This window comes from Odocoileus virginianus, unplaced genomic scaffold (assembly GCF_023699985.2).
Source record: "Odocoileus virginianus isolate 20LAN1187 ecotype Illinois unplaced genomic scaffold, Ovbor_1.2 Unplaced_Scaffold_5, whole genome shotgun sequence".
In the NCBI taxonomy this organism is placed as follows: domain Eukaryota; kingdom Metazoa; phylum Chordata; class Mammalia; order Artiodactyla; family Cervidae; genus Odocoileus; species Odocoileus virginianus.
The window spans coordinates 3,198,751-3,224,403 of NW_027224267.1; the positions used below are offsets into that span (position 1 = coordinate 3,198,751).

Below are 25,653 nucleotides of genomic sequence, written 5' to 3' on the forward strand. Positions count from 1 at the left end.
CCGTCGATGATGGAGTGTGAGCTGGGCTCCCGCAGCCGCCAGCCCCGGAGCGGCCGCCCAGCCGGAGCCAAACCAAATCCGCAGGAGGCCAGGCACCGGGCCAGGCGGCGGCCGCTCACCCGGTCGCCTGGTGACCGGTTGGCTGGCCTGGCTCAAGGGATAGGACTCTGGCCACAGCTGTGAAGGGCCTTCCTGTCCCTCCTCTGGGGCCCCGCACCCTCTGAAACCTCCTCCCACCAACACAGGCATCAGGCAGACGTGTGCAGAACCCCACCGGCCACCATGAGGCAGAAAAGGGCTCCTGGAGCTGAGAAGGCAGCTCCAACCAGAACCCACGGCAGTGTCCCTGGGCCAGGTGGGCAGCCCCCTCCTCCAGGCAGGCCCGCTTGCCTGCGCTATACCGGGGGTGGGGCCCAGAACCAACGGAATCTGATAAAAAGAAAAAAAGAAGCAAAATCCAGTCTGCATTTTCATCTTCTCCGAACACATTCCCAACTTGGTCATTATGTGTGCCATCTGATTCTCCTTTCCTTCCGGTCCTGCTGCGTTTGTAACCCTTACTGGAAAACCCAGTGGGCAGGCAGCGTGTGTCAGCATTTCTAAGTAGGTGAGGGAGCCACCTCACCGCCTGAAACATAACATGTGGGGGAACGCTGGGCTTTCCCGCAACCACAGAAACGAGCCTCAGAGCAGCAAGCAGCAGTAGTCTCACTGGGTATTGTAGCACTGAGGGTGTGTTTGATAGTAGGAGCGGCCCTGACGTCGGAGCATCCCCCAGGTGGGCCATGTTCCTGGAGAGCAGCGTGACGGCATGACTTGCTGTCGTCCAGTCGCTCAGTTGTGTCCCACTCTTGTGACCCCCTGTCCTTCCCCATCTCCCAGAGCTTGCTCAAACTCATGTCCATTGAGTCGGTGATGCCATCCAACCATCTTGTCCTCTGTCGTCCCCTTCTCCTCCTGTCTTCAATCTTTCCCAGCATCAGGGTCTTTTCTAATGAGTCAGCTCTTTGCATCAGGTGGCTTCAGCGTCAATCCTTCCAATGAATATGCGGTACTGATTTCCTTTAGGATGGACTGGTTTGATCTCCAGTCCATCAACAGTCCAGCAACAGTCCAAGGGACTCTCAAGAGTCTTCTCCAACAACACAATTCAAAAGCATCAATTTTAGGTGAGAGTATGGTTTAAATCAGCAGACCTTGAGTAAAGCAGATTGCTCTCCACTCTGGGTGGGCCACATCCAAGCAGTTGAAGACCTTAAAAGAAATAAAGCAAACTAACCTCCTCTGAGGAAGAAGGAATTCTGCCTCCAGGTGGTCTTTGGACTCAAACTACAACTTCAGCTCTTCCCTGTGTCTCCAGCCTGCCAGCCCAGCTTGCAAAATTCAGATTCACCAGCCCCACGGTCTCAGGAGCCAATTCTTTAAAATAACTCTTTTTCTCTGTGTGTGTAACCCTCACACATACTCACACTCACACTATACTCGCATCTACATTTACCTGTGTATATCTATACCTATACATCTTATTATAGGCAATTATTGAACTTCCCTCATAGCTCAGTTGGTAAATCATCTGCCTGCAATGCAGGAGACCCGGGTTCAATCCCCGGGTTGGGAAGATCCCCTGGAGGAGGGCATGGCAGCCCACTCCAGTATTCTTGCCTGGAGAACCCCATGGACAGAGGAGCCTGGCAGGCTACAGTCCATGGGGTTGCAGAGTCGGACATGACTGAGCAACTGAACAACAAAAACGCACCTAAAAAGCGCACTCACAGGGACTTCCCTGGTGGCCCTGCGGCTAAGGCCCCGCCTGCCAGTGCAGGGAACACAGGCTCCACCCCTGGTCTGGGAAGGTCCCACCCGCCGCAGAGCAACCACCCCCGTGTTCCCCCCAGCTGCTGAGACTGCACCCTGGAGCCCGTGGTCCACGACGAGAGAAGCCACAGGAAGCCCGTGCACCACAGCAGAGAGCAGGCCCTGCTCTCCGCAACTAGAGAACGCCCTTGGCAGCAACAAAGACCCAGCAACCTAAAGTAAATAAATAATTTTTAAAAGACTCTTGGAGCAACACCTCAACGGGTGTCCAGGACCACTGCAACTAGGACCCCAGCCTAGCCGAGTGGACCTGTGAACTTGACCGTCACAGACCGTCTCAGTCTGCTTGCGCTGCCACCAGACACCGCTGGGGGCCTCACACAACAGGACTGTGTCCCCCGCAGTCCTGGAGGCCAGAAGCCCAGGAGCAGGGTGGCCGCCAGTCTGGCCTCCTGTGAGGGCCACGTCCCGGCCTGCAGATGCACCTTCTTTCTCCCTGTGTCCTGGTGGGGGGTGGGCAGGCTCACCCCGTCCTCTCAGGGTGCTAATCCCATCATGGCCCCCCCTCCTGGCCTCATCTAACCCTGATCACCTCCCAAAGACCACACCTCCCCATACCGTCACCTTGGGGGGCCGGGGCTGCCACATTTGAATGGGGGGACACAAACTTCCGGGCCTCGGCAGACCCTGCAAGGAGCTTTCGGCGGGGTAATTGCCACGCCCCTTGGGGAGCAGGGAGAGACGGCGCGGGGAGTACAGGAGGCCCCACGAGATCCCGAGCGCTTCCCACACGGCTGACCTGGAACCAGCCAGACCGGACCTCCCCCCACCCCCCGAGGGCACCTCCACTCCCCTGCTCTGCGAGGGAAAGCCAGGAACCGCCTTCCGCCAGAGTCTGGAGCTGCTGCCATGCCAGCCAGCGCCCTTGAGAGCCATGGAGCGCCGCCTGTTCAGAAACGCAGGAGCCCGGGACAGGCCTCGCTCGCGCGGGTCCCTGCTGGGCTCGCGGCCTCGGCCCGGCCTCCTTGCTGAGGCTTCGTCTTTCTCAAGGGGACGCAGGGTGGTTTCCTGTGTGTTCTCTCCATTGTTGGCCTGGTGACCCCCTGTCAACATGGTCTGTGGAATCCTTCCTCCTGATACAACCAGATCCACCCCTTTTTTCACCTTACACTTTGTCTTTCTGGAGAAATGAAGAAAGCCTTCCCCATTCAAGGTCACGAAGACGCTCTCCAGCGTTTGCCCCTGCACTTTTATCATTCACCTTTCGGTCTCTAGCTTCTTACAGAAGGTTCCCCTCTGTGTGTGGCGGGAGGTAGAAACTCCCGCTGTATTTGGCATGAGGTAGGGACCCTACACTCCATTTTCGGTAAAGTGACCCAGTTTTCCCAATATTGTTAGTTCCAATTTCTGTTGCTGCATAAAAAATTATCCAAACACTTCAGGGCATAAGGCATGGGTCTTATGTTGATCGTGTCTGAGCTCCTGGAACTTGGAAGTGACTCCTGGTGAGCTGCACTCAGAGGCTGGCTGGGGTGCAGGCTGAGTTGGTCCCCGTGTGGTCGGTCACTGGCGCTGCCTGTCTTCTGGAGTCTTCACAGGACCCCTACCTGAGGCCCGTCCAGTGCAGAGGTCTCAGGTAGAAGACTCCATGCCCTGTGCCTGGCCACCCCCAGAACCAGCATCCCAAGAGAACAGCCAAAGGCACAGCCGCCTCCGATCCAGCTGTAGACGGTCTATGGTCTTATCTGTCTGCATTCTGTTGGTCACAAGCAGGTCACCGAAACCAGTCCAGGTTCAGGGCAGGAGACATAGACCCTCCTACCTCTCAGGGGGAGAGTGTTAAGGTATTTGCAGAACAGCTTTTTCGTTAAAAGCACTATTCTTTAAAAAAAAAAAAAAACCAACTCCCATTTCCAAAGATGTCCTGTATCACCTCTGTCATAGATCAAGTCGCCACAAATGCATGGATTTGTCTGGGGGAATCGGTGTGTGGGGCTTGAGCGGTTTATTTGTCTGGCCTAGCGACCCTGCCATGCTGTTTGCTTCCTGTCTTTGCTGCTATTCGGTCACTCAGTCGTGTCCAAATCTTTGCGACCCCAGGCACTGCAGCAGGCCAGGCTTCCCTTTCCTTCACCGTCTCAGAGTTGGCTCAAACTCCTGTCCCCTGAGTAGGCGATAACATCCGACCATCTCATCCTCTGTCCCCTTCTCCCCCTGCCTTCAACCTTTCCCAGCGCCAGGGTCTTTCTCCAACGAGTCAGCTCTTCGCACCAGGTGGACAAAGTTTTGGAGCTTTAGCTTCAGCATCAGTCCTTCCAATGAATATTCAGGGTGATTTCCTTTAGAACTGACTGGTTTGGTCTCCTTGCAGTCCAAGGGACTCTCAAGAGTCTTTGTAGAATATTTTATTAACTGTTAAGGCTGTCCCCCTTTCCTTGTTCTTCCTTTTCAAAAATGTCTGAAATGTCCTTGTATCTTCACTTCTTAATACAAATTTAAAAATTGTTACATTTCTCAAACACCTTTGATTTCAATCAAATCATATTTAATTTGTAGATTAACTGCCGTCTTCACAAGGTGAAGTCCCCAGTCTACACACGGGACACTGCTCTCCTTCCATGCATGCCTTTGATCTGGAGACTTTCAATTTTCTACAACAGGATCGTGTGCATTTTCTTTAAGGTTAAAACCCAAGCTCTTTAGGGCTTCCCTGGTGGTCCAGTGGTTCAGAATCCGGCTTGCAGTATAAGGAACGCCGTTTCAGTCCCTGGTCTGGGACGATCCCACACACCGTGGAACAGCGAAGCCCGCACGCCGCAACTACTGAGCCTGCGCTCTAGGGCCCGGGAGTCACAACTACCGAGCCCCACGTGCCCCAGAGCCGGTGCTCCGCAACCAGAGAAACCACCGCACTGAGAAGGCGCAAGCAGAGCGGGCCCTGCTCTCTGCGGCTGGAGGAAAGGCTGCCCAGCAACGAAGACCCACCACAGCCAATAGACAAACAAACACATCTTAAAAAATAGACAAAAACCCCGGCCCTTCATTGTTTTCAAGCTGCTGTAATGGTTTCGTTCTCCCTGTATTTTCCAGCTAGACGTTACCGGTTTGAGGGAACCCCGATGATTTTTGGAAGGTAACTGTGACAGGTTTACAAACCTGTCCACAGACACCGGGACACAGGTCCCCTAAGGAGGAGGAGCTTAACCGCCGCCGCTTGGAGTGCAGGCGGCGCTCGGCGAGCCCGTGTGACCAGCGCGTGCTGGGAGTGGCAGTGCGACCTCTGAGCGTGGGCTGTGAAGGGCACCCCCTCCCCACCACCCTCCCTCTCCAGTCGCTTCCCTGGGGGGAGGCCAGCTGCCTTGGCGTTTAGACATTCAAGTAGCCACAGCGAAGGAAATAAAGCCTCCCACCAATGCCAGCAGGAAGCTGAGGTCCTCCAACAAGAGCCATGGGGCAGTGTCCTGGAGGTGGATGCTCCAGCCCCAGTCAAGCCTTCCGATGATGCAGCCCCAGCCGGTGTATGGTCTCCACTTCATGAGAGATGGAGTCCGAAGCACCCAGCTACACTGCTCCCAGACTCCTGACCCACAAAAGCTGGTAGATTATCAGGGTCTGTTGCTTTAACTGCTGACTTTTGCGGTAATTTGCTTCACAGCAATTGACAACTTATACAATGATCTTGTATCTGTCAGTTTTGCTAAATTCTCTTATCAATTCTAATGATTTACCCGTTGGCTTTGCTGGGTTTTCTATGTAGGTAATCACATCAACTTTATAAAATGAGTTTGTTTCTCTTTCCAATCCAATAACCTCTTATTTACTTTTTATTATCTTATTCCATTCTTCTTGGTGACTGGTCTGAACAATAGAAATGATATATCCTGGGCTTCCCTGGTGGTTCAGTGGTGAAAAGTCTACGTGCCAAAGCAGGGGACACGGGTTCAATCCCTGTTCCAGGAAGATCCCACATGCCAAGGAGCAACCAAGCCCATGTGCCGTAACTATTGAGCCAGAGATCTAGAGCCCAAATGCCACACAACTACTGAGCCCACGGACCCTAGAACCTGAGCTCTGCCTCAAGAGAAGCCACCACAATAAGAAGACCGTGCACCACAACTCGAAAGTAGTCCCCGCTCTCCACAACTAGAGAAAGTCCAAATGCAATGAAGACCCAGCACAGCAAAAAATAAACAAGTAAATAAATTTTAAAAAATAAAGTAAAAAAGAAATGACATGTCCTTATCATGTGTATATGTGTAATAAGTGATTTATTATAGGGAATTGAGTCATGCAATTATGGAGACTGACAAGTCCCAAGATCTGCCATCAGCAAGCTGGAGACCCAGGAGAGACGACGTCTCATCCAGCCCAAGTCTGAAGGCCTGAGAACCAGGAGGGCCAATGGTGAAACTTCCCATCCAAGAGCTGCCTCAAGAACCAAGATCAGCCGATTTTTCCGTGTGAGTCTGAAAACGGGAAAGACCGACGTCCCAGCTCAAACCGCCAGGCAGGAGGCATTCCCAGTTGCTGTTTTTGTTCTGCTCAGGCCTTGGGTTGGTTGGGTGAAGCCCACACACATTGCTTCAGTCAGTCCAGCAGTTCAGATTCTAGTCTCATCTAGAAACACCCTCACACACACATCCCAGGATCACATTTGACCAAGTGTCTCTGCACCCCATGGCCTAGTCAAAGTTGTTGTAAAATTAACCATCATAATGGTCACATTTCCTTGGGCTCCAAAATCACTGCAGATGGTGACTGCAGCCATGAAATTAAAAGATGCTTGCTCCTTGGAAGAAAAGCTATGACAAACCTAGACAGTGTATTAAAAAGCAGAGACATCACTTTGCTGACAAAGGTCCATATAGTCAAAGCTATGGTTTTTCCAGTAGTCATGTACAGATGTGAGAGCTGGACCATAAAGAAGGCTGAGTGCCAAAGAATTGATGCTTTCAAACTGTGGTGCTGGAGAAGACTCTTGAGAGTCCCTTGGACTGCAAGGAGATCAAACCAGTCCATCCTAAAGGAAATCAACTCTGAATATTCATTGGAAGGACTGATGCTGAAGCTGAAGCTCCAATACTTTGGCCACCTGATGCAAAGAGCCGATTCATTAGAAAATACTCTGACACTGGGCAAGATTGAGGGCAGGAAGAGAAGGGAGTGATAGAGAATGAAGTGGTTGGATGGCATCATGGATGCAATGGACATGAGTCTGAGCAACTCTGGGAGTTGGTGAAGGACAGGGGAGCCTGGCGTGCTGCAGCCCATGGGGTGTGAAGAGTTGGATACGACTTAGTGACTGAACGACAACGGTTAAATCCTCTTTTGGGAGAGTAGGAGGGTGCGGGGGGCGGGAATGGGCATCTATTCAGGTTATAACATGATTTTTCTTCTTTAGTTTGTTCATGAAGTCAGTCACATTGAAAGATTTTCTGATGTTGAACCATCTTTGCATTCCTGGAATAAACCTATTTGATAGTTTTCAAAATATAAAAAAAAATTAATGTACACTTAGAGTTGGTTATATTTTATTTATGATTTTTTGTTGAAAATGCTTCGGATTTCCCTGGTAGTCAAATGGTTAAGATTTAATGCTTCTCCTGCAGAAGGCATGAGTTAGATCCCTGATCAGGGAACTCAGATCCCACGTGCCGCCTGGAGTGGCCAAAAAAGAAAAGCTTATATTCTCTTTTCTGTTCCGATTCTGGAATAACTGTATTAATAACCCATAAAATGAGGTGAGAGGCTTTTTCTTATTTTCTGTCCTTTAGAAAAGTCTTCATAAGAAATAATTTATCTTTCTTGAAAGTTTTTAATGAGGAATTATTTGTTTCCCAATTAATGGATTTTGGTCTACTTAAGTTTTCTGTTTAGTCTGGTGTCAATTTTGGCATTTTATATACTTTTATAAATTTATCTGTTTTATCTACTTGAGTATGTGTGTGTAGTCACTCGTAATTTGCCTGTATTATTTTTTCAGTTATTTTCCATTTTTCATGCTGTGTTTATCTGCTTTTTCACACTTTTCTCAATCTGACCAGAAGCCTGTTTGTTATGTTGACAAGGACTGAACCAGTTTTAGCTCTGTAAATCTTTTTTAGCCTTTTAATGTTAAAAATGTTCTCTACTTCATTGATTTCTCCTCTTATCCTTATTTCCATCTTATTTTTAGATCTTATCTTTAGCTTCTTCAGCTTTTTATAGCCAACTGGATACTTAGCTCACTTATTTTCATTCTTCCTTTTCTGATAAATGTATTTAAAACCATAAGCTTTTTATTCTGTTGTTGCTTCAGGAACACACCACAGCTCTTAACTTGCAGTGCTTTAAAAATTTTCAAATTATTGTGTGTTTTCTCTTAAGCCAAGGCACGCAGAGTCTTTGATTGCGGCATGGGGGGCTCTGGTTCCCTGACCAGGGGTCAAACCCTGGCCCGCTGAGAAGGGAGCAAGGAGTCTCAGCCCCTGGACCACCAGGGAAGCCCCTCACTTTTCTTTTGCTACCTCTTTCTTTGCATCACTGTCAGAGAATGTAGTCAGTACTGTATCGATTCTTTGAAATTTGTCGCGTTTCCTTTTGTGGCTCCAGGAGCAGACCGCCTCCAGTGTTTGATGTTTGGCTGCTGACAGCGTCTAAGCTTCACTCCTTGCTCTTCCCTTTGGGTCTCAGAGCTGCGCAGAATGACAGGAGGGCCTGGCTCCCCCTCCTCTCATGCTGGTGGGAGATGTAGACCACCCAAGCCCACACGGGAGCTCTCACCCCAGCCCCAGCCCCGAACCACAATAAAAAAGCTCTCGAGTCACTCCTGACTTGCTTAGAGGCCTGGTCTTCCCAGGTGGCGCTAGTGGTAAAGAACCCGCCTGCCAGTGCAGGAGACATGGGTTCAATCCCTGGGTCAGAAAGATCCCCTGGAGGAGGGCACGGCAACCCACTCCAGTGTTCTTGCCTGGAGAATCCCATGGACAGAGGAGCCTGGCGGGCTGCAGTCCGTGGGGTCGCAGAGTCAGACACGACTGAAGGGACTTAGCAGAAGCACACTTGGGAGGCTGCACTGCTCTCAGAAACATCAGTTATGCAGCTAGTCCAGATTCTCACGCCCCTTTGGTGTGTGTGTGTGTCTGCGCTTTTCTTCTTCACTCTGTTATTTGAGCCAAATTTGCAGTGGGGTCTGACTACCTCTGAAGGTAACTGTAACAGTGGCCTAGCATGTAGCCTATCTTTGTGAATAATAAATTATGCACAAAAGAGCCCATATTCTCCATGGGATATGTAAATTGATAGGGAAATGATAGATGTAACACAGCAATTTACCATTCAGATTTAAAAATCTGTACTGAGTTTTTTAATATATTTAATCTATCATTTTATAAGGAGAGTCTGTTAAAAGTTCCTACTACCATAGCTTAGTCATATATTTCTCCTAGTAATTTTCTCATTTGTAGTTTCATATTTATTTTGTTATATTGTTTGATGGAGGTTCACTCCTGCCATCTCCTGTTTGACCACTTCCAATTATCATTGATTCATGGACCTAACATTCCAGGTCCCTATGCAATATTATTCTTTGCAGCTTTGGGCTTAACTTTCACCACCATACATATCCACAGCTGAGCGTCGTATCTGCTTTGGCCAAGAGCCTTCCATTCTTTCTGGAGCTCTCTCTCTGCTCTTCCCCAGTAGTATATTGGACACCTACTGACCTGGGTGGATCATCTTCCAGTATTTCATGCTTGCTGTCTACGGCATTCTCAAGGCAAGAATACTGAAGTGGTTTGCCAATCTCTTCTCCATTAGACCATGTTTGTCAGAACTCTCCACCATTGCCCGTCCGTCTTGGGTGGCCCTACACATCATGGCTAATATCTTCACTGAGTTATACAAGGCTATAGTCCGTGGGATCGTTTTGGTTAGCTTTCTGTGATTGTGGTTTTCGTTCTGGAGGCTGTGGGATTGTAGTTCTTGTTTCTTCTGTCTGCCCTCTGATGGATGAGGACAAGGCGCTTGTTCATGCTTCCTGATGGGAGGGATTGTCTGTGGGGAAAACTGGGTCTTGCTCTGATGGACGGGGCCATACTCGTAAATCTTTAATCCAATTTTCTCCCAATGGCTGGGGCTCTGCTCCCTTCCTGTCAGTTATTTGGCCTGAGGCAGCTCATCCCTGGAGTCTACGGTAGGTCTAAAGTCAACCTCCAAGAGGACTTAGCCAACAGCTGCCTCCCAGGACTGCTGCTACCAGCGTCCCCGCCCCCACGGCGGGCCACTGCCGACCCACGCCTCTGCAGGAGACCCTCAAACATTTGCAGGCAGGTCTGGCTCAGTCTCATCACTCAGGGGGTGCTATTTCTGTCTTTGTGCCTGTTCCTTCCTTTGATTTTCAACTTTGCTGTGCCTCCTCCTTTGAAACATTCCTTCTCTGACCTACAGCAGCATCTTGTTTCTCATCCGACCTGTGAGTCTCTGCTTGTAGATCGTTGGGTCTGACTCATTCATATTTACTGTACTCACTTTATATTTGCTGTTGTTGTTTAGTCACTAAGTTGTGCCCAAGTCTTTTGTGACCCCCATGGACTAGCCTGTCAGGTTCCTCTGTCCACAGGATTTTCCAGGCAAGAATACTGGAGTGGGTTGCCATTTCCTTCTCCAGGGGATCTTCCCAACCCAGGCGACTGAACCCATGTCTCTTGCGTCTCCTGCATTGGCAGGTGGATTCTTTACTACTGAGCCACCTGGGAAGCCCTGATTTTATATTAGAGTTGGCTAATGCCATCTTGTGTGTTTTCTAATTTCTGTGCTTGTTTTAATTTTTTCTTTTCTCCTTTTCTAGTTTTCCAGGGTTGCAAAGACCCTGCCTCTCCCCCACCTCCATGGAGGCAGGTCCCTCTCTGAACACACGGTAGCCTCTGCCCTCTAGGATCTTTGATCCACCTTGAAAAGCCAGCTATCCTTGCATTTGCCAGGGATGGAGTTGAGAGGGAAAAGAGGCCCCAGGACGGCCTTCCTGCACAGGTGCGAGCCAGCACATGGTGACCGAGTGAGCACAGGGTGGCGGCCAGCCTTGCTTCCCACAGCACCCGCAGCACAGCACCCGCCTGCACCCCGCAGGCTTCTACCACTGTGAGTGGACGCACCAGAGGTCCTCGTGACCAGCCCTGTCCACCTGCCTGTGGATCCTTCCAGGTGTGGGTTCAGGGCCCCTCCAGAGGGGTCTCAGTGGAGAGAGGAGCCAGAGTCCCCAGATGAGGGCCTCAGTGGGGGGCACCCTGGCTCTGCTCTGGGTCCCCTTGCTCACAAGGGGGGGTGCTCGGCCGGCAGCCCCTGGCCCCACGACCATCCCGCCTGGCAGCCAGAGCCTCCTTCTGCAGCTCGGGGCAGGACAGGAAGCCGGGCTAGAGCAGAGCTAAGTGGGAGAGCAGACACTTAAGCCCAGGGCCGTCGGTCGTCCTGGCCACGGGTGTGAGCCTGGCACCGGAGCTGGTTGATAAATGGGTGCTATTTTTAAAGAGAGACGCGGCAAAGCTCATTTCTATTTGTTTCTGGGGGTTTCGTCTGGGCCGCTGTGCCGGTGTGTTAACGCCGCTCTCTGAGGAAGATAAACGGGAAAGCTGAGCCCTGAACCCACCCGATAGCATCGAGCACCGCAGGGGAAAAAAAACGCCACATAATAATCTCGTGAAGCTTTTCTAAATTAAGACCAAACAGATGACCCCCGGTGTATCGCCCCCATCAGCCACGTCCGACACCGTGCTCCCATCCGTCTCCGCGGACACTGACGGCTCCACGGCGCACCCTTGCAGCCCGGCAGCCTGTCACCCGCGTGGCCGGAGCGCGTCCAGGTGGAGGAGACACTCGGATCGTCGCCAAGCCCACCAGAGGGAGGGGCCTGCAGGGTCCCAGCCGGCCACAGTTTGCTCCTTCCCAGGACCTTGGTTCCCCCAGGACCCTTGCTCGGTTGGAGGGGGGAGTGGTTGGAGGTCGTGGAGGTCACTTAGAAGCAAGCTGTGGCCCCCCCACACCCGACATCTGCGCCCCCTGCCCTGCACAGTCTTGCTCCTCCCACTGCCCCAGTCCCGGCAGCCCATCCCAGCTCCCTCTCACCAGACCAGGCCAGGCCCTAGGGCCCTCAGACTGGAGGCCAGGGGGTCAAGAGGGCCCGTGGATGCCAGCCACTAGGTGTTGTGGGGCCCAGAGGGAGAAGAGACCTGGCGTTGGAGGGATGCTTGAGGCTGGGGGCCCGGGGACAGCGCACCCCCCACCCAAGTCCGGGTCTGAGGTCAGGGCTGCCCCCAAGTGGTCAGCCCACGGCCTGTGGGGGCAGGACCTGGGGAGGGCCCGCATGTCCAGGGGGTACCCTGAGGGATCAGACAGGATGCCAGCACATTGGTGACCCTGTGTGAGGCTGGCCCTTGCTTGGTCTCTGCTCCCAGGGGCCCATGCGAGCCCTGGGGCCACTGCCTTCCTTCCCAAGGTGCCCGGGCCTCCTGTTGGACACTCTTCCTCGCTCTCCGCTGACCAGGGCCAGCTCTACGGGTAGGAGCCACCCCCTACTTGGGCCGGAACCCAGGACCAGCGGCGTCGTGGAGGCGGCACCCAGGCCCCAGCCTTCAGGACAGGTCACCTCCCCGTGACCATCAGGGCGTCCCTTGCCCCGCGCCCCTCCAGGACACTTGATGGATACACACCAGAGGCGGGAGCAGGGGGCGGGCAGAGCAGACGACCAGGGCTGGGGAGGTGATGCCCGCCCCGCCTGCTCTAAGGGTCAGGCCCTGACTCTCAGTCCCCGGGGCCCTCGCCACTCCCCCGCCCCGGGCTCATGGAAACAGCTGCAGGGGAGCCTTAGGGGTCCCTTCGTCCCTCTGGTCCAGCCAGGAGTAAGTGGACAGGCTCTGCCAGGGCCGTTCATCACCCCACAGCTGCTGCCGCTCTTGGATTAACTCCAGGGGGCCCAGGATGGTCCACCTGCTGCCCACTCCCCGAGGTCCTGGCAGAGCCAGGTGAGCCCAAGGGCCCAATGGAGGCCCAGGCCTGCCCGACTCAGAGGGCACGGATGCCCCATCCCATCCCAGCCCTGCACACGGGCCGCTGTCGTGACGCTGGTGGCAGTCAGCTGGGCCTCACAGGACCAGCCCCACCAGCTGGGTGCTGGCCAGGACCTGGGCCCCAGGTGGCTGGTGGGCCTCCGACTCCCTCCCGAGAATCAGAGCCATTTGCCACCTGCACTTTGACGCAGCCCCCAGCACCGGCCTGTCACCCCGCTTCCTTCTGCCAAGTCTCAGCGGTTTTGGGATGCAGACCCCAGGGGGCCATGTGCCCATGTCCGAGCCCCGAGCAGGCACACCCCAGATGCTGAGCAGATGGAGGTGTTCTTCCAGGTGGGAGCAGGCCTGCATTGGGGGCTCACGCCGGGGCCAGCCCCTCCCAGCCCCCAGCACAGGCCTTGTGGTGGTCAGAGAGTGGCTGGGGTTTGGCTTGGCCTGCAAGCCTGAGGATCAAAGGGTGCCCACATGCCTGCTTGCCTGCCCAAGGGAGGAAAGCTCGTCCCCACGGCTGAGGGCAGCACCCGCATGGGCCTGGCTGGGGCGGGGGGTGCCCACAAGGCGGCCGGGAGCCACCCAGCCCCTCCCGGGGTTCTCAGGGTTGCGGGTCAGCTGGGCCCGGGGCTGCCCCACGGCACCCCACCGCACGCCCCAGCCTGGCCCCCCTAGGTAGATCAATAGCTTTGGAAATCTGAAAAGAGCCCAAACAAAGGAGTGGGCTTGTAAGTACCCAGCTTGTATCAGCTGATAAATGGGCCCCTCTTTAAGGGACTTATCTCTTTAGGGCTCGCGGGATGAGGGATGGCGTCATTTGTCCTGTTGGCTCGTCCGGACCAGCCAAGCCGGATCTATTTAAAAGATAGTGCGATACTGTCGACAGCAATAGACAGGGTAATTGCAGAGCGACTGCCGGGGTATAAATTACACGGCTCTAAGTGGTGGAGCGGCCGCGGGAGAGTGGAGAAATTCCTGACAATTTACTTGTCCCTCTGCCCCGCCGCCTGCTTATCACGGGCCAGCAGAAGAAACGCGCTCCGGGTGAAAAAATTAAGTATTGATCAAATTAACAGTTTTTACTGATCTTTTTAAGGGAGAAAAGGAGTGCAACAATTAAATTTAGAACACAAAAGACGGGCAGGATAACTCTTGACCCCAGTGTGGCAAAGTCTCTGACACCAACAAGCAGGAGATACAGTCTCCAGAGGACTGCCGTCCACTGGAAATTTACGGGCCGGAGAGAGCCTGGCTGGCAGTGGCCCGCCACTGCCGCTTCTCGGGGCCTGAGAGGGAGGGGTGCCTTGGAGCCCCCAGGACCGCAGCTCGGTGAACACCACCTCCAGGCTGCCCTCCAGGGTGTGTCCCCTCGTTCCCGCGGTCCTGGTTAAGGGGTGGGTCGGCTGGGGACCCCTAGGTGGCCCTGCCTCCAGGGACTCTCTCTACAAGGCTCCGGAGGCAGGGTAGACAAACACAGGAACTTACAACTCACAGCACAGCCTGGAAGGCTTCCTGGAGGCGGAGGTGCCGGCCTGGAGGTGCAGACAGATGGGGTGGGGTAGGAGTGAGGAAAGGAAGGGAAGTGACCTGGGGTCCCTGGGGGCTCTGGTCCCGGAGCCAACGACTGAGCTCGTTTTGGTCGTGAGCAAAAGGCCGACCGCAGCCAGGCCCCAGGGCCCCAGGGGCTGCAGGGCTGTGACTGCAACCATTATCACAAGGGTCCCTCCTCCCCTCCCCATGCTGCCCAGACCGTGGGCATGACTCCACACTGTGGGTGGTGTGAGGCCCGGAAGGTTCTCGCCTCCTCCCCCAGTGTCCACGTAGTGACCGTGGCCTCATTGGCCAGGCAACGCCCCTCCCTTCTGCACGGTGGAGAGGGGTGAGGGCACACGACCCCGCACACGTTGGGTCAGAGGACAGGGCAGGCACGTGGGAGAGCTCGGGTTGCAGAGATGGGGACGGTGGTGCTGGAGGCTGAGGACGGGGCTGTGGGTGGTCAGTCACCCCAGAGCTCCGTCCACAGGACGCCCCCCACAGCCGCCCCCCACCAGGCGTCCAGAGGTGCTGCCGTACCGCGAAACTAGTAAGTGTTCCAAGAGGCTGGTGGGGCAGGACGGGCAGGCAGGGCCCTGGGAAACGGTCCCCAATGTAAGTTCACGGCACCTGAGCAGACCCCGGCCGAGCCCAACCTTCCCTGACACCACCAGGCTGCCCAGAGCCCTGCAGTTCAACGTGCGCCCCGGTGGGTGGTGGGCAGCCCACAGGAGCCAGCTCGGACCCCACCCAGCCCAGCCAGACCAGGAAGGAGCTGAGAGGCCTCGGCGGGCCCCCGCCTGGTCCATTCGGGCCCTCTGTCTCCTCCTCTCCCGTGACCTGGCCAAGGACAGCCCCGCTCCGGGGGGACCCAGCCAGGACAGGTCGTGCCTGCTGGTGACCGTCAGGTCGGCCAGGCCAAGGTCAACCAGGAACAGGAGAGGGCGGCTGTCCTCGCCTGCCTGCAGTCCCTGTGGCCTGGGGCCCTGCTCCTGAGCCAGGCTCCGGGGGCACTTGGGGACAGAGGGACCAGAGGAGGCAGGACACCCGGCGGCTCAGGGCCTCCCCCGCCCAGCCTGCAGAAGCGTCCCGGGAGTGACTCCCTTGGGCGCTGATTGGGGCCCGAGGCCCCGCCCACCGGGCGGGCGCTCCTGATTGGGGGCCGAGGCCCCGCCCACCGGGCAGCCGCGCCCCGCCCCTCCGGGGCCTGCACCCGCTCTTACAGCGGACCTGTCCAGCCCATGAGCTCCGCGTGCTCCCCGAGAAGGCACCCCTCCTGTCCATCGGCAGGCCCCGGAGGCAGCCCAAGTGGAAACCCAAGAGTCCGCCCCTCACGGGAGGGCTCCGCGCTGGGCCCTTCCCACCGCACGTGCCCGGAGGCTGCCGCTGCCCCAGCCTGACCACTGCCCCCTCTAGGCTTCCCGCAGGGCCTCCAGGAAACAGGTCCAGGCGGCCAGGACCTGGGGAGCGGGTCAGGTCCTGTCCTCCTGGACAGGAGCGGGGGAGGGGTGAGAGGAGCCCAGAGTCCCCGTCAGACCCAGAGGGCTCAGCCACCCGCAGAGCGCCCCCAGCAGAGCGCCCCCAGCAGCCGGACGGACAGGCTCGGGCAGCCCAGACAGGTCAGGCCTGGCCCGAGTTGGGTGTGGGGGGGGAGCGACCAGGGAGGGTCCCCCAGGGGGCGGGGAGGGGCCCCAGGGATGGGGAAGTGCCCCTCCGGGGGTGGAGGAGAGCCCCCAGGGGGCGGGGAGGGCCCCCCAGGAGTGGAGGAGGGGCTGATGCTCCCTCTGCGTCCTCCCTTGCTGGAATTTCTTCTCAGAACTGTTGTGAAACTACTTGTTTTTACTCAAACATTTTATTTTGAGAAACTTAGTCACATGAGGTCAGAAGCTGTTCAGAGACCCCAAGTTCCCTCTGCCCCAAAGCAGCAGCGGATCCCAGCCAGGACTCCCCCTCGGCCACGACTCAGCACGCCCACCCGCCCGGCCCCCCAGGGACTGGCAGCTCTGCCTGCTCCCAGGGGCTCCCATCGAAGCCCCTCCCCACGGTGTGGGGCCCTTTAGCCCCTGGAGGACGTGGGGGCTCCCAGCTTTTCAATCGCGCTGCTTCTCAAACAGCCCTGCTTTTAAAAGGAGAGAGAGAAGCCTGGTCAGTGAGCTGGGAAGGCTGGTGCAGGAGCCCCGGGGTCCCAGGCCCGTGTCCACTGCCGTCACAAGGCTCAGAGGGGCTCCTTCCTTGTGAGCACCCACGCGCCTGGTGCTGGGTGTGTGACCCGCCCACCCCCCAGGGCCATGAGGTCCAGCAGTCCCCGGTCAACCCCGAGACCTGGCGAGGCCCACGCCCTGCGGGCTCCGGAGGGGCTACATCCAGGGGCCCCCCGAGGCCCCTCCCGCCCCCCTGCCCAGCCCCCCCCAGCCTAGCCATAGGCCTCTCCTCCCCTGCCCAGGTCCAGCCCCTGTCGCAGACTGCCGGGCCCTGATGTCCGTGAGGTCAGGGGGCCCCGCAAGCCCCCCCCCCAGCACTGGGCTCCTCCTTGAAGACCAACCACCAGGCCCCGTGCAGACACCTGCCCACAGCCCCTCAGCCCAGAACCTCGGGGGTGGTGTGGAGTGAGCAGCCGTCCCTCCCGTGGGCCTGGCTTCTGCAGGGGTCCCCCACACCCTGCACGCCCTCCAGATCCAGGGTGGCACCCAGAAAGGCCGCTCCTTGGTTCTGGGGCCCTCGAGGCCCTGGGGTGGTCCCCGCCGTGTCCCCCTTAAGCTCAGGAACACGGTCAGGGGGGCAGCCTGGCTCTGCGTCCCAGTCACCGCTCTGCCCACGGACCTCAGCCCAGAAGGGCAGCTGAGTGTGTCACAAATCCAGGGGCACATTCCAAACCCCGGCCTCCCCTGCCGGGAGACGTGCAGATGGGGCCGGAGGGTGCAGTCTTCAGCCCTGAGGCCCACGGGGACTGGCATGACCCCCAGCCATCTCACGAGGGTGACAAACAAGAGCAGAGAAGGCCGCAGGGAGAGAGGCCCCAGGAGGCTCTGGCGGCGCGTCCCTCAGAGACCATTTTTAAGCGTGAAGAATCGCTGTCGCAAGATGCTTCTGGAACGCCCCCTCCCGCTCAGATGCCTGTTCTCTGCATAGTAATGTGTCTTTTAAAAAAAGACCCCTGATATATGTTACAAGAAGTGTATCTCTTTCACCGAGACAGAACATTTTAATTCCCCGACACCTTTTAGTGATTGCTTCAATTTCCGAAGATTTTGATAAAATCACGCGGTTTAAGAGTCGCGGGCTGCAGCCCGGCACGGCAGAACGTAATGAAACGCTCCTGTTTCATAGCCTTCATCTGACACAGCCCAGCTCGGGGGCTAATAACACCGCGTGATAAATGTCGGAGCCACGATTGTAAAAATATACTTGTAATTGGGTTAATATGCCTTAAAATACTACCCATCACTTATCTTTCTCCTCTGTGCGGAGCGCAGGGGTGTGTGCGGAGCGCAGGGGTGTGTGCAGGGCGCAGGGGTGTGTGCGGGCGCGGGGGTGTGTGCGGGGCACAGGGGTGTGTGCAGAGCGCAGGGGTGTGTGCAGGCGGGGCTGCGCCCCTGCTGTCTCCCCACCCCCTCACCCTGCAGGCCCTTCGTCCCCAGGACCAGAGGGTCTGGAGGGCCTGGGGCAGAGGCGGCTGCCTAACGCCCAGCGGGTGTCCTGCAGGTGGGTGACTGGCCTGGCCGGCAAGGCGGAGGGGGCAGGTGGGCTTTGGCTGCCCTGCTCTGGGGGCGGCCCAGGTGGGGATGTGGGCCTCGGGGCAGCGCCCTGCGGCGGAATTAAGGCGCTCAGACGGGGCCCCCGTCCTGCCCTCCACCCCCTTGTCGCCTGCCTGTGCAGGTGAGGTTAGCCCGCAGCCTGCACCAGCCTCTGGGGCCGAGCGCCCCGCCCGCGGCCCGTGTATCCTGTGTGTGCCGTGGACTCACTGATGGACAGATGAGTACGAGGGTGGGGGATGATCTCTGGGTGGGTGGGTGGCAGGAGCGCGTGTGGACCCCTGAAGATGGAGGGTCACCGGGGGTGGCAGGCGTGGGAGCCACCGTGTAGAGGCGGGGAGGGTGGGGGGCCTTGATTCAGACCAGGCGTGGCTCCCACCCCCCCTGGGGCCGGGCCTGTCCCCCCAAGGGCACCCCCTTCCTCTGGGGTCTCACCTGGCCCCCCACTTCTGGGAGTTGCCTTGTCTCACAGCAGCCCTGTGCCCGCTCTGGGCTTCTGCCGGCCCCTGAGGAGTTGGATGCATGGGCTCCGGGACTAGGGAGCCTGGCAGGACCCGCTGGGGCCACCAAGGGCATCCAGGGGCTCTGGGCGGGTTTTGTGGGGAAGGGGCCAAGAGGGTCACACAGCAAAGATGAGGGTGGGGGCAGGGTCAGTCGGGGGGGGGGGTGGTACCTGGAATCTTCTAGAAGCTCCAGCCCTGGGGGATGGGCCGGTCAGCTGGGACCCTCCTCCCCGATGGTCCTCTGGCTGCAGAGGGGTGCTGATGTGCACTCACGCCCGTTTCATGGACGCGGAGAGGAGGCCCCGGGGCCCGCACCCCGAGGGCAGCAGGGAGCCCACAGCCTCAGCCAGCGCAGACCCAGCTGTGGCAGGACGTCTGCAAGCCCTGCAGCCCGGCTCTGGGGTCTCGCTGTGTCTCCGCAGCACCCGAGGGGCCTCGCGTGACACCGGCCAGCTGGCAGCCGTGCTCTGCACACGCACACGCCAGGCACACACACCTTCCACTCCTCGTGTAGGGCCCTGCTCCATTCCCACACACACAGGACCAGGCCTCCCCCTCAGGAAACCCAGGCTCCCCCTGCAGCCCCATGCCCCACCTGCGGATGGCACACGTCCATCCTGCCCTCAGCTATTTGGGACCCCGAGTTTCCCACTGTTTCCCCCAGAAGGAGGAGCTTCCTGGGGTCCCTTCAGCAGTGAGGAGCCAGGGCTGAGCGTGTGGGGGGGACCCCAGCTGAGGACGCCTAGGGGTGAGAGGATGACCCTGCACGTGAGGGACACAGGCTGGTTCCCAGCTGGGGGGCTGTGCCCCTGTTGGAGTGTCAGGGAGCCATAAGCTGGGGCGAGGAGGAGGGACGGGGTGGGGGCAGCATCCCAGAAGGGGCAGAGTCGGGGGAGGGCAGGCAGGGGCTGTGTGCGCACCCCACCCTCCCAGGAGCCTGTGGAGGTGGCCCTCTGTGCGAACAGGTGGGCATGGCAGACCCCCAAGCCAGAAGGAGCCAAAAACACCACCTTTGCAGACAGAAGGGCCGGGAAAGGACACCCCCCGGCCCTCCCAGTTCAGGATGACCTCAGCAAAGGACGTGGGGGGCAGGCCCTGCCGACAGGCACCCCGGCCTCCGGCCATCGGGACTGGGCAGCCCTGGGGACCAGACTGTCACCTGTCAGGCCGGCGGGAAGACCCAGGCAGGTTGTCCCGGCATCGGGGAGGCCCTGGGACCAGCTTTCCAGCCGTGCTCTTCACCTTGCCCCCACCTCCTCCCCCTGCCCAGCCAGCGCCCACCACTGTACTCGTTTCTTCCTGCCTGGTGCTGTCCTCCTGGAGCAGGTGGGTGGAAACAAGACAGACGGACAGACATCTGTCCGGCTCAGGCTGTGTGGACCCTTGGACACATGGACCCCGGGACCTAACGCTGCCCTTGGGGGCCCACAGCAGCAGGAAAGCCCAAAGACCCCCAGAGATCCCCCAGAGCCACACCTGCGAGCAGCTGGACGAGGGCCCTGGGGGCTCAGGGCTGTCTGTCCTCTGGGACCCGAGACCGCACCCATGCTCATCCTGCTGTGGGCTGTCAACCAGTCCTGCCTCGGATGCCGCAATGATGCCAGGCCCCCACTGGGCACCCTGGGCAGCAGGGGGCCGGTGCCCATGACCCCTCGGAGCCCTGGACCCCAGTCCCACCTGTGTCAGCCTCCCGTCACATCTGGTCTGTGGATGGAGGGCTGGTCCTCCTAGGGAGCGGCTCCCCGAGAGGCCTGCCTTGGGGTGGGGGCCCACCATTCACAACTGGGTGATTTCATCCTAAGAGCTGGGGCGGAAGGGCCAGGCTAGGGCCTGGCCCGGAACTGCCTCTAAGTGAATGTGTTTGGGGTGGGGCATGGGTGTCCGTTCCTGGGCCTGGAAGGAGCCGACAGGCCGGGCCCCAGCCCACACAAAGGCTGCGGCAGATGAAATGGTGTTTGCCTGCTTATGTGAAGAGTGATGGAACTTTAAATGAATCGCTGACCTTTCTGGAATGACAGGTGACCCGAGCCATATCTGAGGTGGGTATCGAAAATTGCTGCTGCTGCCCGAAAATAAACAATAAGACAGCAAATGTGGTTTGAAAAAATTGACTGGCTTCACCGCGGGGCGGGGGTGGGGAGTGAATGATGCTGTGTGGCTCAGAGCCCCCAGCTCCGCCCCTCCCCGGGGCTCGAGGGAGGCCCAGGGGAGGGGCACCTTCCAGCCCAGTGCTTGGGGACCATGCCCAGGCTCACCCAACCGCAGGGGCAGGGCCGGGGTGGCCTCCCACAGCTCCGGCCCTCCTGCCTATGGAACACTCTGCCACCACCCAGGTGGGCTCTCACGGCCCAGGTGAAGTCCCCACAGGATCAGGGAAGCCCAGTTCCCGGGGGTCTGGGTGTGACCGCAACACCAGCAGGTGTGTCCCCCAGCCACACACCCTGGACTGCCCAGCACCCAGCACCATCCTTGCCTCCCATGTCCTCCAGGAAGACCCCACCCTGCTGCCAGGGGTGGGCAAGGCCAAACCGGGGCCTTCAACAGCAGAGGGTCTCTCCTGGAAAGGGCCTCTGGAGTCAGGGGGGCCGCAGCCCCAAATTCACATGAACGAGGACGAGGTCATGGAGGTCACTGCAGGCAGGAGGGGAGGGGCCTGCATGCCGAGCGACCGGCAGGGAGGCTCGTCTCAGGAGGTTGAGGTTGCCTGCAGAGAAAGCATCCCCCCAGGGCCAGCACCTCCCCTCCAGACCCCAGGAAGCACAAGGCGTGCTCTAGAATATTCACCTAAAGCCACAAGAGTGAGCCCTGCACCCAGGCTCACCCCATGTAGCACCCAGCACCCTACTGCCACACTGTACCCCACATCCCACACACCACACCCCACCCAACACCCCCACTCCACATCGCACCCTGCACCCCACCACCCCCAAACCCAACCACACCCCACACCACACATCCCTCCACATCCCACAACCCACCACACACCCCAACCCCAAACACCACCCCCCATGCACACCCCTGACCCCCGACCCATGCCTGACCCCTGACGCTCTTCAGGCCCATGTGAGACTGCCTCCCTCTGTCTGAACCTGCTCCTGGGGCTCCAGGGGAGAGTCTGGTTCCTTCCACCTCCCCATCTCCTCATCACCCCTCCTCTTGGTGTGCAGACATCCCCCCCGACCCCACCACCCCCTTCTCTTGTCCCCACCTCATCTGTGGTGTCCCTTGTCCACTGCGGGGTGACACCCCACCCCCTGCGGCTCACTTGCTGCAGAGGCTCTGGCCGGAATCTTGGACGAGGCCAGCAGTGGCTGCCCCACTGTAGCACCAAGTCCTGCCTCGCTGGAGAAGCTCAGAGGCTGGTCCAGCCGCTCTGGGTCATCCCATATCCAAGCTTGACGCTGGCCGAGGCAGAGACCTCCAGCCAAGAACCCCAACATGGCCCCTCTGAGTGTGGGGGGGACAGTGTCCCAGGAGGGCCAGGGTGGGTGCTCTCACTTCTGAGGACCTGGGAGGGCTCCTGAGTCAATCCACCTGCTTCCAGGGGTAGTAACATGTCCTGCCTCCTGGGGAGACGGACAGTGTCCACGCCCACAGACAACCTCCTGCAGCCACGCGACAGGTGACCTGACAGTCCCGACCCCACCAAATAGACGCCCCGCCCCAACCAGATGCCCCGCCCACCAGACAGATGCCCCACTCCTCCAGGCAGAGGCTTCACCCCCACCAGAGCTCCGCCCCACCAGACAAACGCCCCGCCCCAGACAGAGCCCCGCCCCACCCCACCAAACAGACGCCCCAGCCCTACCAGACAGATGCCCCGCCCCCACCAGACGCCCCACCCCCACCAGAGCTCCGCCCCACCAGGCAAATGCCCCGCCCCCACCAGACAGACGCCCCGCCTCACCAGAGCTCCGCCCCACCAAACGCCCCGCCCCCACTAGAAGGCGCCCCGCCCCCACTAGAAGGCGCCCCGCCCACCAGACAGGCGCCCCTCCCCCACCTCACCAGACATATATTACATTATTATTTAATTGAGGTAATACCTACTGTCATAACCATTTTTGGGCGCACAATCCAGTGGCCTGAAATACATTCACATGGTTCGGCTGTCACCAGCTTCCAGCCACGGAACTTTTTCACCATCTTGTTGGAAACTCTACCTAATACATTGACTAGCCCCTCTGTCAGCCCCTGGCACCCACCATCTACTTTCCGTCTCTGTGAACTGACCCCCCTGGATACCAGAGCAGAAAGTCCTCAGGTTTATCTGTGTTGTAGCAGGTGTCGGAATCTCCTTCCTTTTTAAGCCTAAATAATATTCCCCGGACACTTGGGTGGCTTCCTTGTCTTAGCTGTTGTCCCTAATGCTGCTGAAATGCGTGCACAAACACCTCTTCATTTCTCTGGCGTATAAGTCCAAGAGCGGGCTTGCTGGGTCTTAGGATAGCTCTGTGTTTAATTTTTTGAGGACCGGCCATCCTGTTTCCCACAATGGCTGCACCTTCTTACATTCCCGCCAACAGTGCCAGAGGGTGTCAGTTTCTCCACATCCTCACCAGCACTTGTTGTTTCCTGTTTGGGGGGGGCGGGTTTTGTCTTTGCTCATGGCCATCCTCATGGGTGTGAGGTGGCGTCTCAGAGGGGTTTTGACTTGCGTCTATTTACATTATTTTGCAGATATTAACACACACAAAAAAGTAACGAGATGAAAGTACCCACTGCCCCTCAACAGTTCAGGAATCTGGTTTCGTCTCTACCCCCACCCCCAGGTAATCTGAGGATGAGTTCTTCACACAAACCCTTTCAGTCAGGTGTGCTTCAGCGTGTTATTTCTAAAGGATGAGGAGACTTTTAACAAAACAAAACCCCTAAAAATCACCACCGCTAACCCCTAACAGGCAGACTGGTGTTTTCCCAGTACCTGGTTTGTTCACATCAAGCCTAAGTGAGGCCTCCGTCGACGTCGACATGTCTTCTGATTCATAGGCGGCGGGGAAATCAAGTCACCTTAAGCCCACTGTCACCCCTGCACCCCCACACCTCCATAACAAAAGTCCACTGCCCTCCCCACCCCACGCCCCAGCCCGTCACACCCTGAATTGCTGATGCGGCTGCACCCACCACCCCTGCCCCTCCACCTGCTGTCTGCTCCAAGTGGGGGACGGGGGCCTGGCTCCTGGGGAGGGGGCTTGATGGACAGACAGTGAGTCCAGCCCAGGGGCAGGGGTCTGAGATGACATGCAGCAGGTGCACCCTGACCCTCCGAGAATCCCAGGCCAGGACGTGAGGTGCAAGCAGACAAGACCCCAGATGGGCAGACGGGCAGACAGAGAGGACCCCAAGGGTGGCACGGGAGCCTGGCAGGACACGGAGGGCGGCGGGTGCAGGCAGTCGCCAGGGCAGTCGGCCAGGCTCCGGGTGCAGGCACTGAGCAGGGCCTTGCTCCCACCCTTCCATTTCCCCGGAGCCGGCAGAAGGCCCTGGCGGGGGTCTGAGCCAGGGTCAGGCTCTGCCGCCTGCACACCTCGAACCCCAGCCCCTCCTGGTGCTCACCTGGGCTGGTGGGCGCGCCGTGGCCTCCGTGGCGGCTGGGACGTTTATCACCCGCGTCCTTCACCGGCCCCTGCTCCTCGCCCGAGGGAGAGCCATTCAGATCTGCCCAAGCTGAACAATACAATATTTCTGTTGAGCTGTGAAGTTGATTAATAATTTGGAAATGAAATCAATACGGGCTCTGCTTTTCATTCCCGGAGTGCCCCGTGCCCGGGACACCACCGAGGTGACCGAGGGTGGTGGGGCTCTGGCGGGGGCGCCGCTGATCTGCCGGCCGGACTTTTACACTCACTCTCCCGGAATTTTCTGGGGCCGCGGGAGCACTGCCTTGCCTCAGGGGAGGACGGCCGTCACATCTTCACCTTGGGGTCATTGTAGAGACTGCACCCCCAACCCAGGACGCAGGCACCTCTCCCCGCGTCTCTCACTCTCATGGGAGGCCCAGGTCTGCACGCGCCCAGCCTCCCTCGAAGCCTGGGCTTTGGCGAAGGCTCAGCCACACCCTCGTGGCTTCGCTGAGCTCATGGTCACCTGTGACCCCCAGACCGTGCCCCTCAGCCCCCCGGCAGCCTGTCCACCGTCAGCCCCCGGTAGCCTTCCTTGCTGGAGCGCGCAGGGGCCCGCCCTTCCCCAGGACCCTCAGGGCCGGTCCACTGCCCACCCTAGTACACCCAGCCCAGGGGCAGCCGCGTCCATCTGCGCCCCGGAGGCCCCCACCCCCCTCAGCCTGCCAGCTGTCTTCTCTGCCTGGGAAGGGGTGGGCTAGTCCTGCGGTTCCAGCCCCCTGACCCAGAGCTGCCCGAGGGAAGCCCCAGGGCAGAGGGGAGCAGGTACGCGTGAGGGGCGAGCAAGCAAGCGAAGAGTGAAGGGACAGACGGACCAACAGCCTGCTCAGGACAGGCAGGAGGGCCGCCCGGGGTCCACGGAGACCGTGACCTGGGGACCCAGGGGAGCCCCGGGCTGGGGGCCAGAGCAGCAAGGCACAGCCCAGCACGAGGCTGGGGAGAGGTCTGGAGGACCACAGGGAGCACGCTGTGGGGTCGGGCAGGTCAGGGGATGGGGGCCAGGCCTGAGGAGCTGCTCGCAGGGCTCAGGGCCTCAGCTCAGAGCGCACGCTCAGCTGAGTTGGTGCCGTGAGCCGGCCGCCCCTCCGGCCCGCCCACCCCCAGCCTCCCCAGAGTCCTGCCGGGACCGGCCTCCTAACCACCCACCCTGCGGCCCCCTGCGTGCCAAGCTGTGGCCCCAGCCCGTCATGACCAGCGCCCGGCCCAAGAGCTGTCCCCGGTCCCCCTCGCGGCGGCAGCAGCGTCCAGCAGGCGGCTCTCAGAGCCCCAGCCCGCACCAGGGCACCAGGGAGGTTGCGGGTCCCAGTCTCTGAGACCGCCCCTGTTGCCCCTCCTGATGCCGCCAAGCGTGGCCTGGCCTTGCCTGCTGGTGCCAGTGGCGTGACTTTGACCCCCATCT

The 25,653-nt window shown here is 58.5% G+C and overlaps 1 protein-coding gene across 1 annotated transcript; it reads left to right on the top strand.

Moving 5' to 3' along the window:
• The first annotated feature begins 6 nt into the window (after window positions 1-6).
• Window positions 7-25,567, top strand: LOC139033407 (collagen alpha-2(I) chain-like). The gene is made up of 20 exons (XM_070462426.1): window positions 7-137; window positions 246-355; window positions 2,177-2,321; window positions 2,551-2,875; window positions 4,982-5,086; window positions 11,613-11,721; window positions 12,243-12,345; window positions 13,046-13,187; window positions 14,492-14,724; window positions 14,897-15,087; window positions 15,228-15,473; window positions 15,617-15,997; window positions 16,822-16,977; window positions 17,023-17,220; window positions 17,624-17,680; window positions 18,002-18,254; window positions 18,885-19,072; window positions 19,904-19,959; window positions 20,065-20,314; window positions 25,359-25,567. Exons 1-20 carry the CDS (start codon window positions 7-9, stop codon window positions 25,565-25,567), a joined length of 3,588 nt encoding a protein of 1,195 aa, XP_070318527.1.
• The last annotated feature ends 86 nt before the right edge of the window (window positions 25,568-25,653 follow it).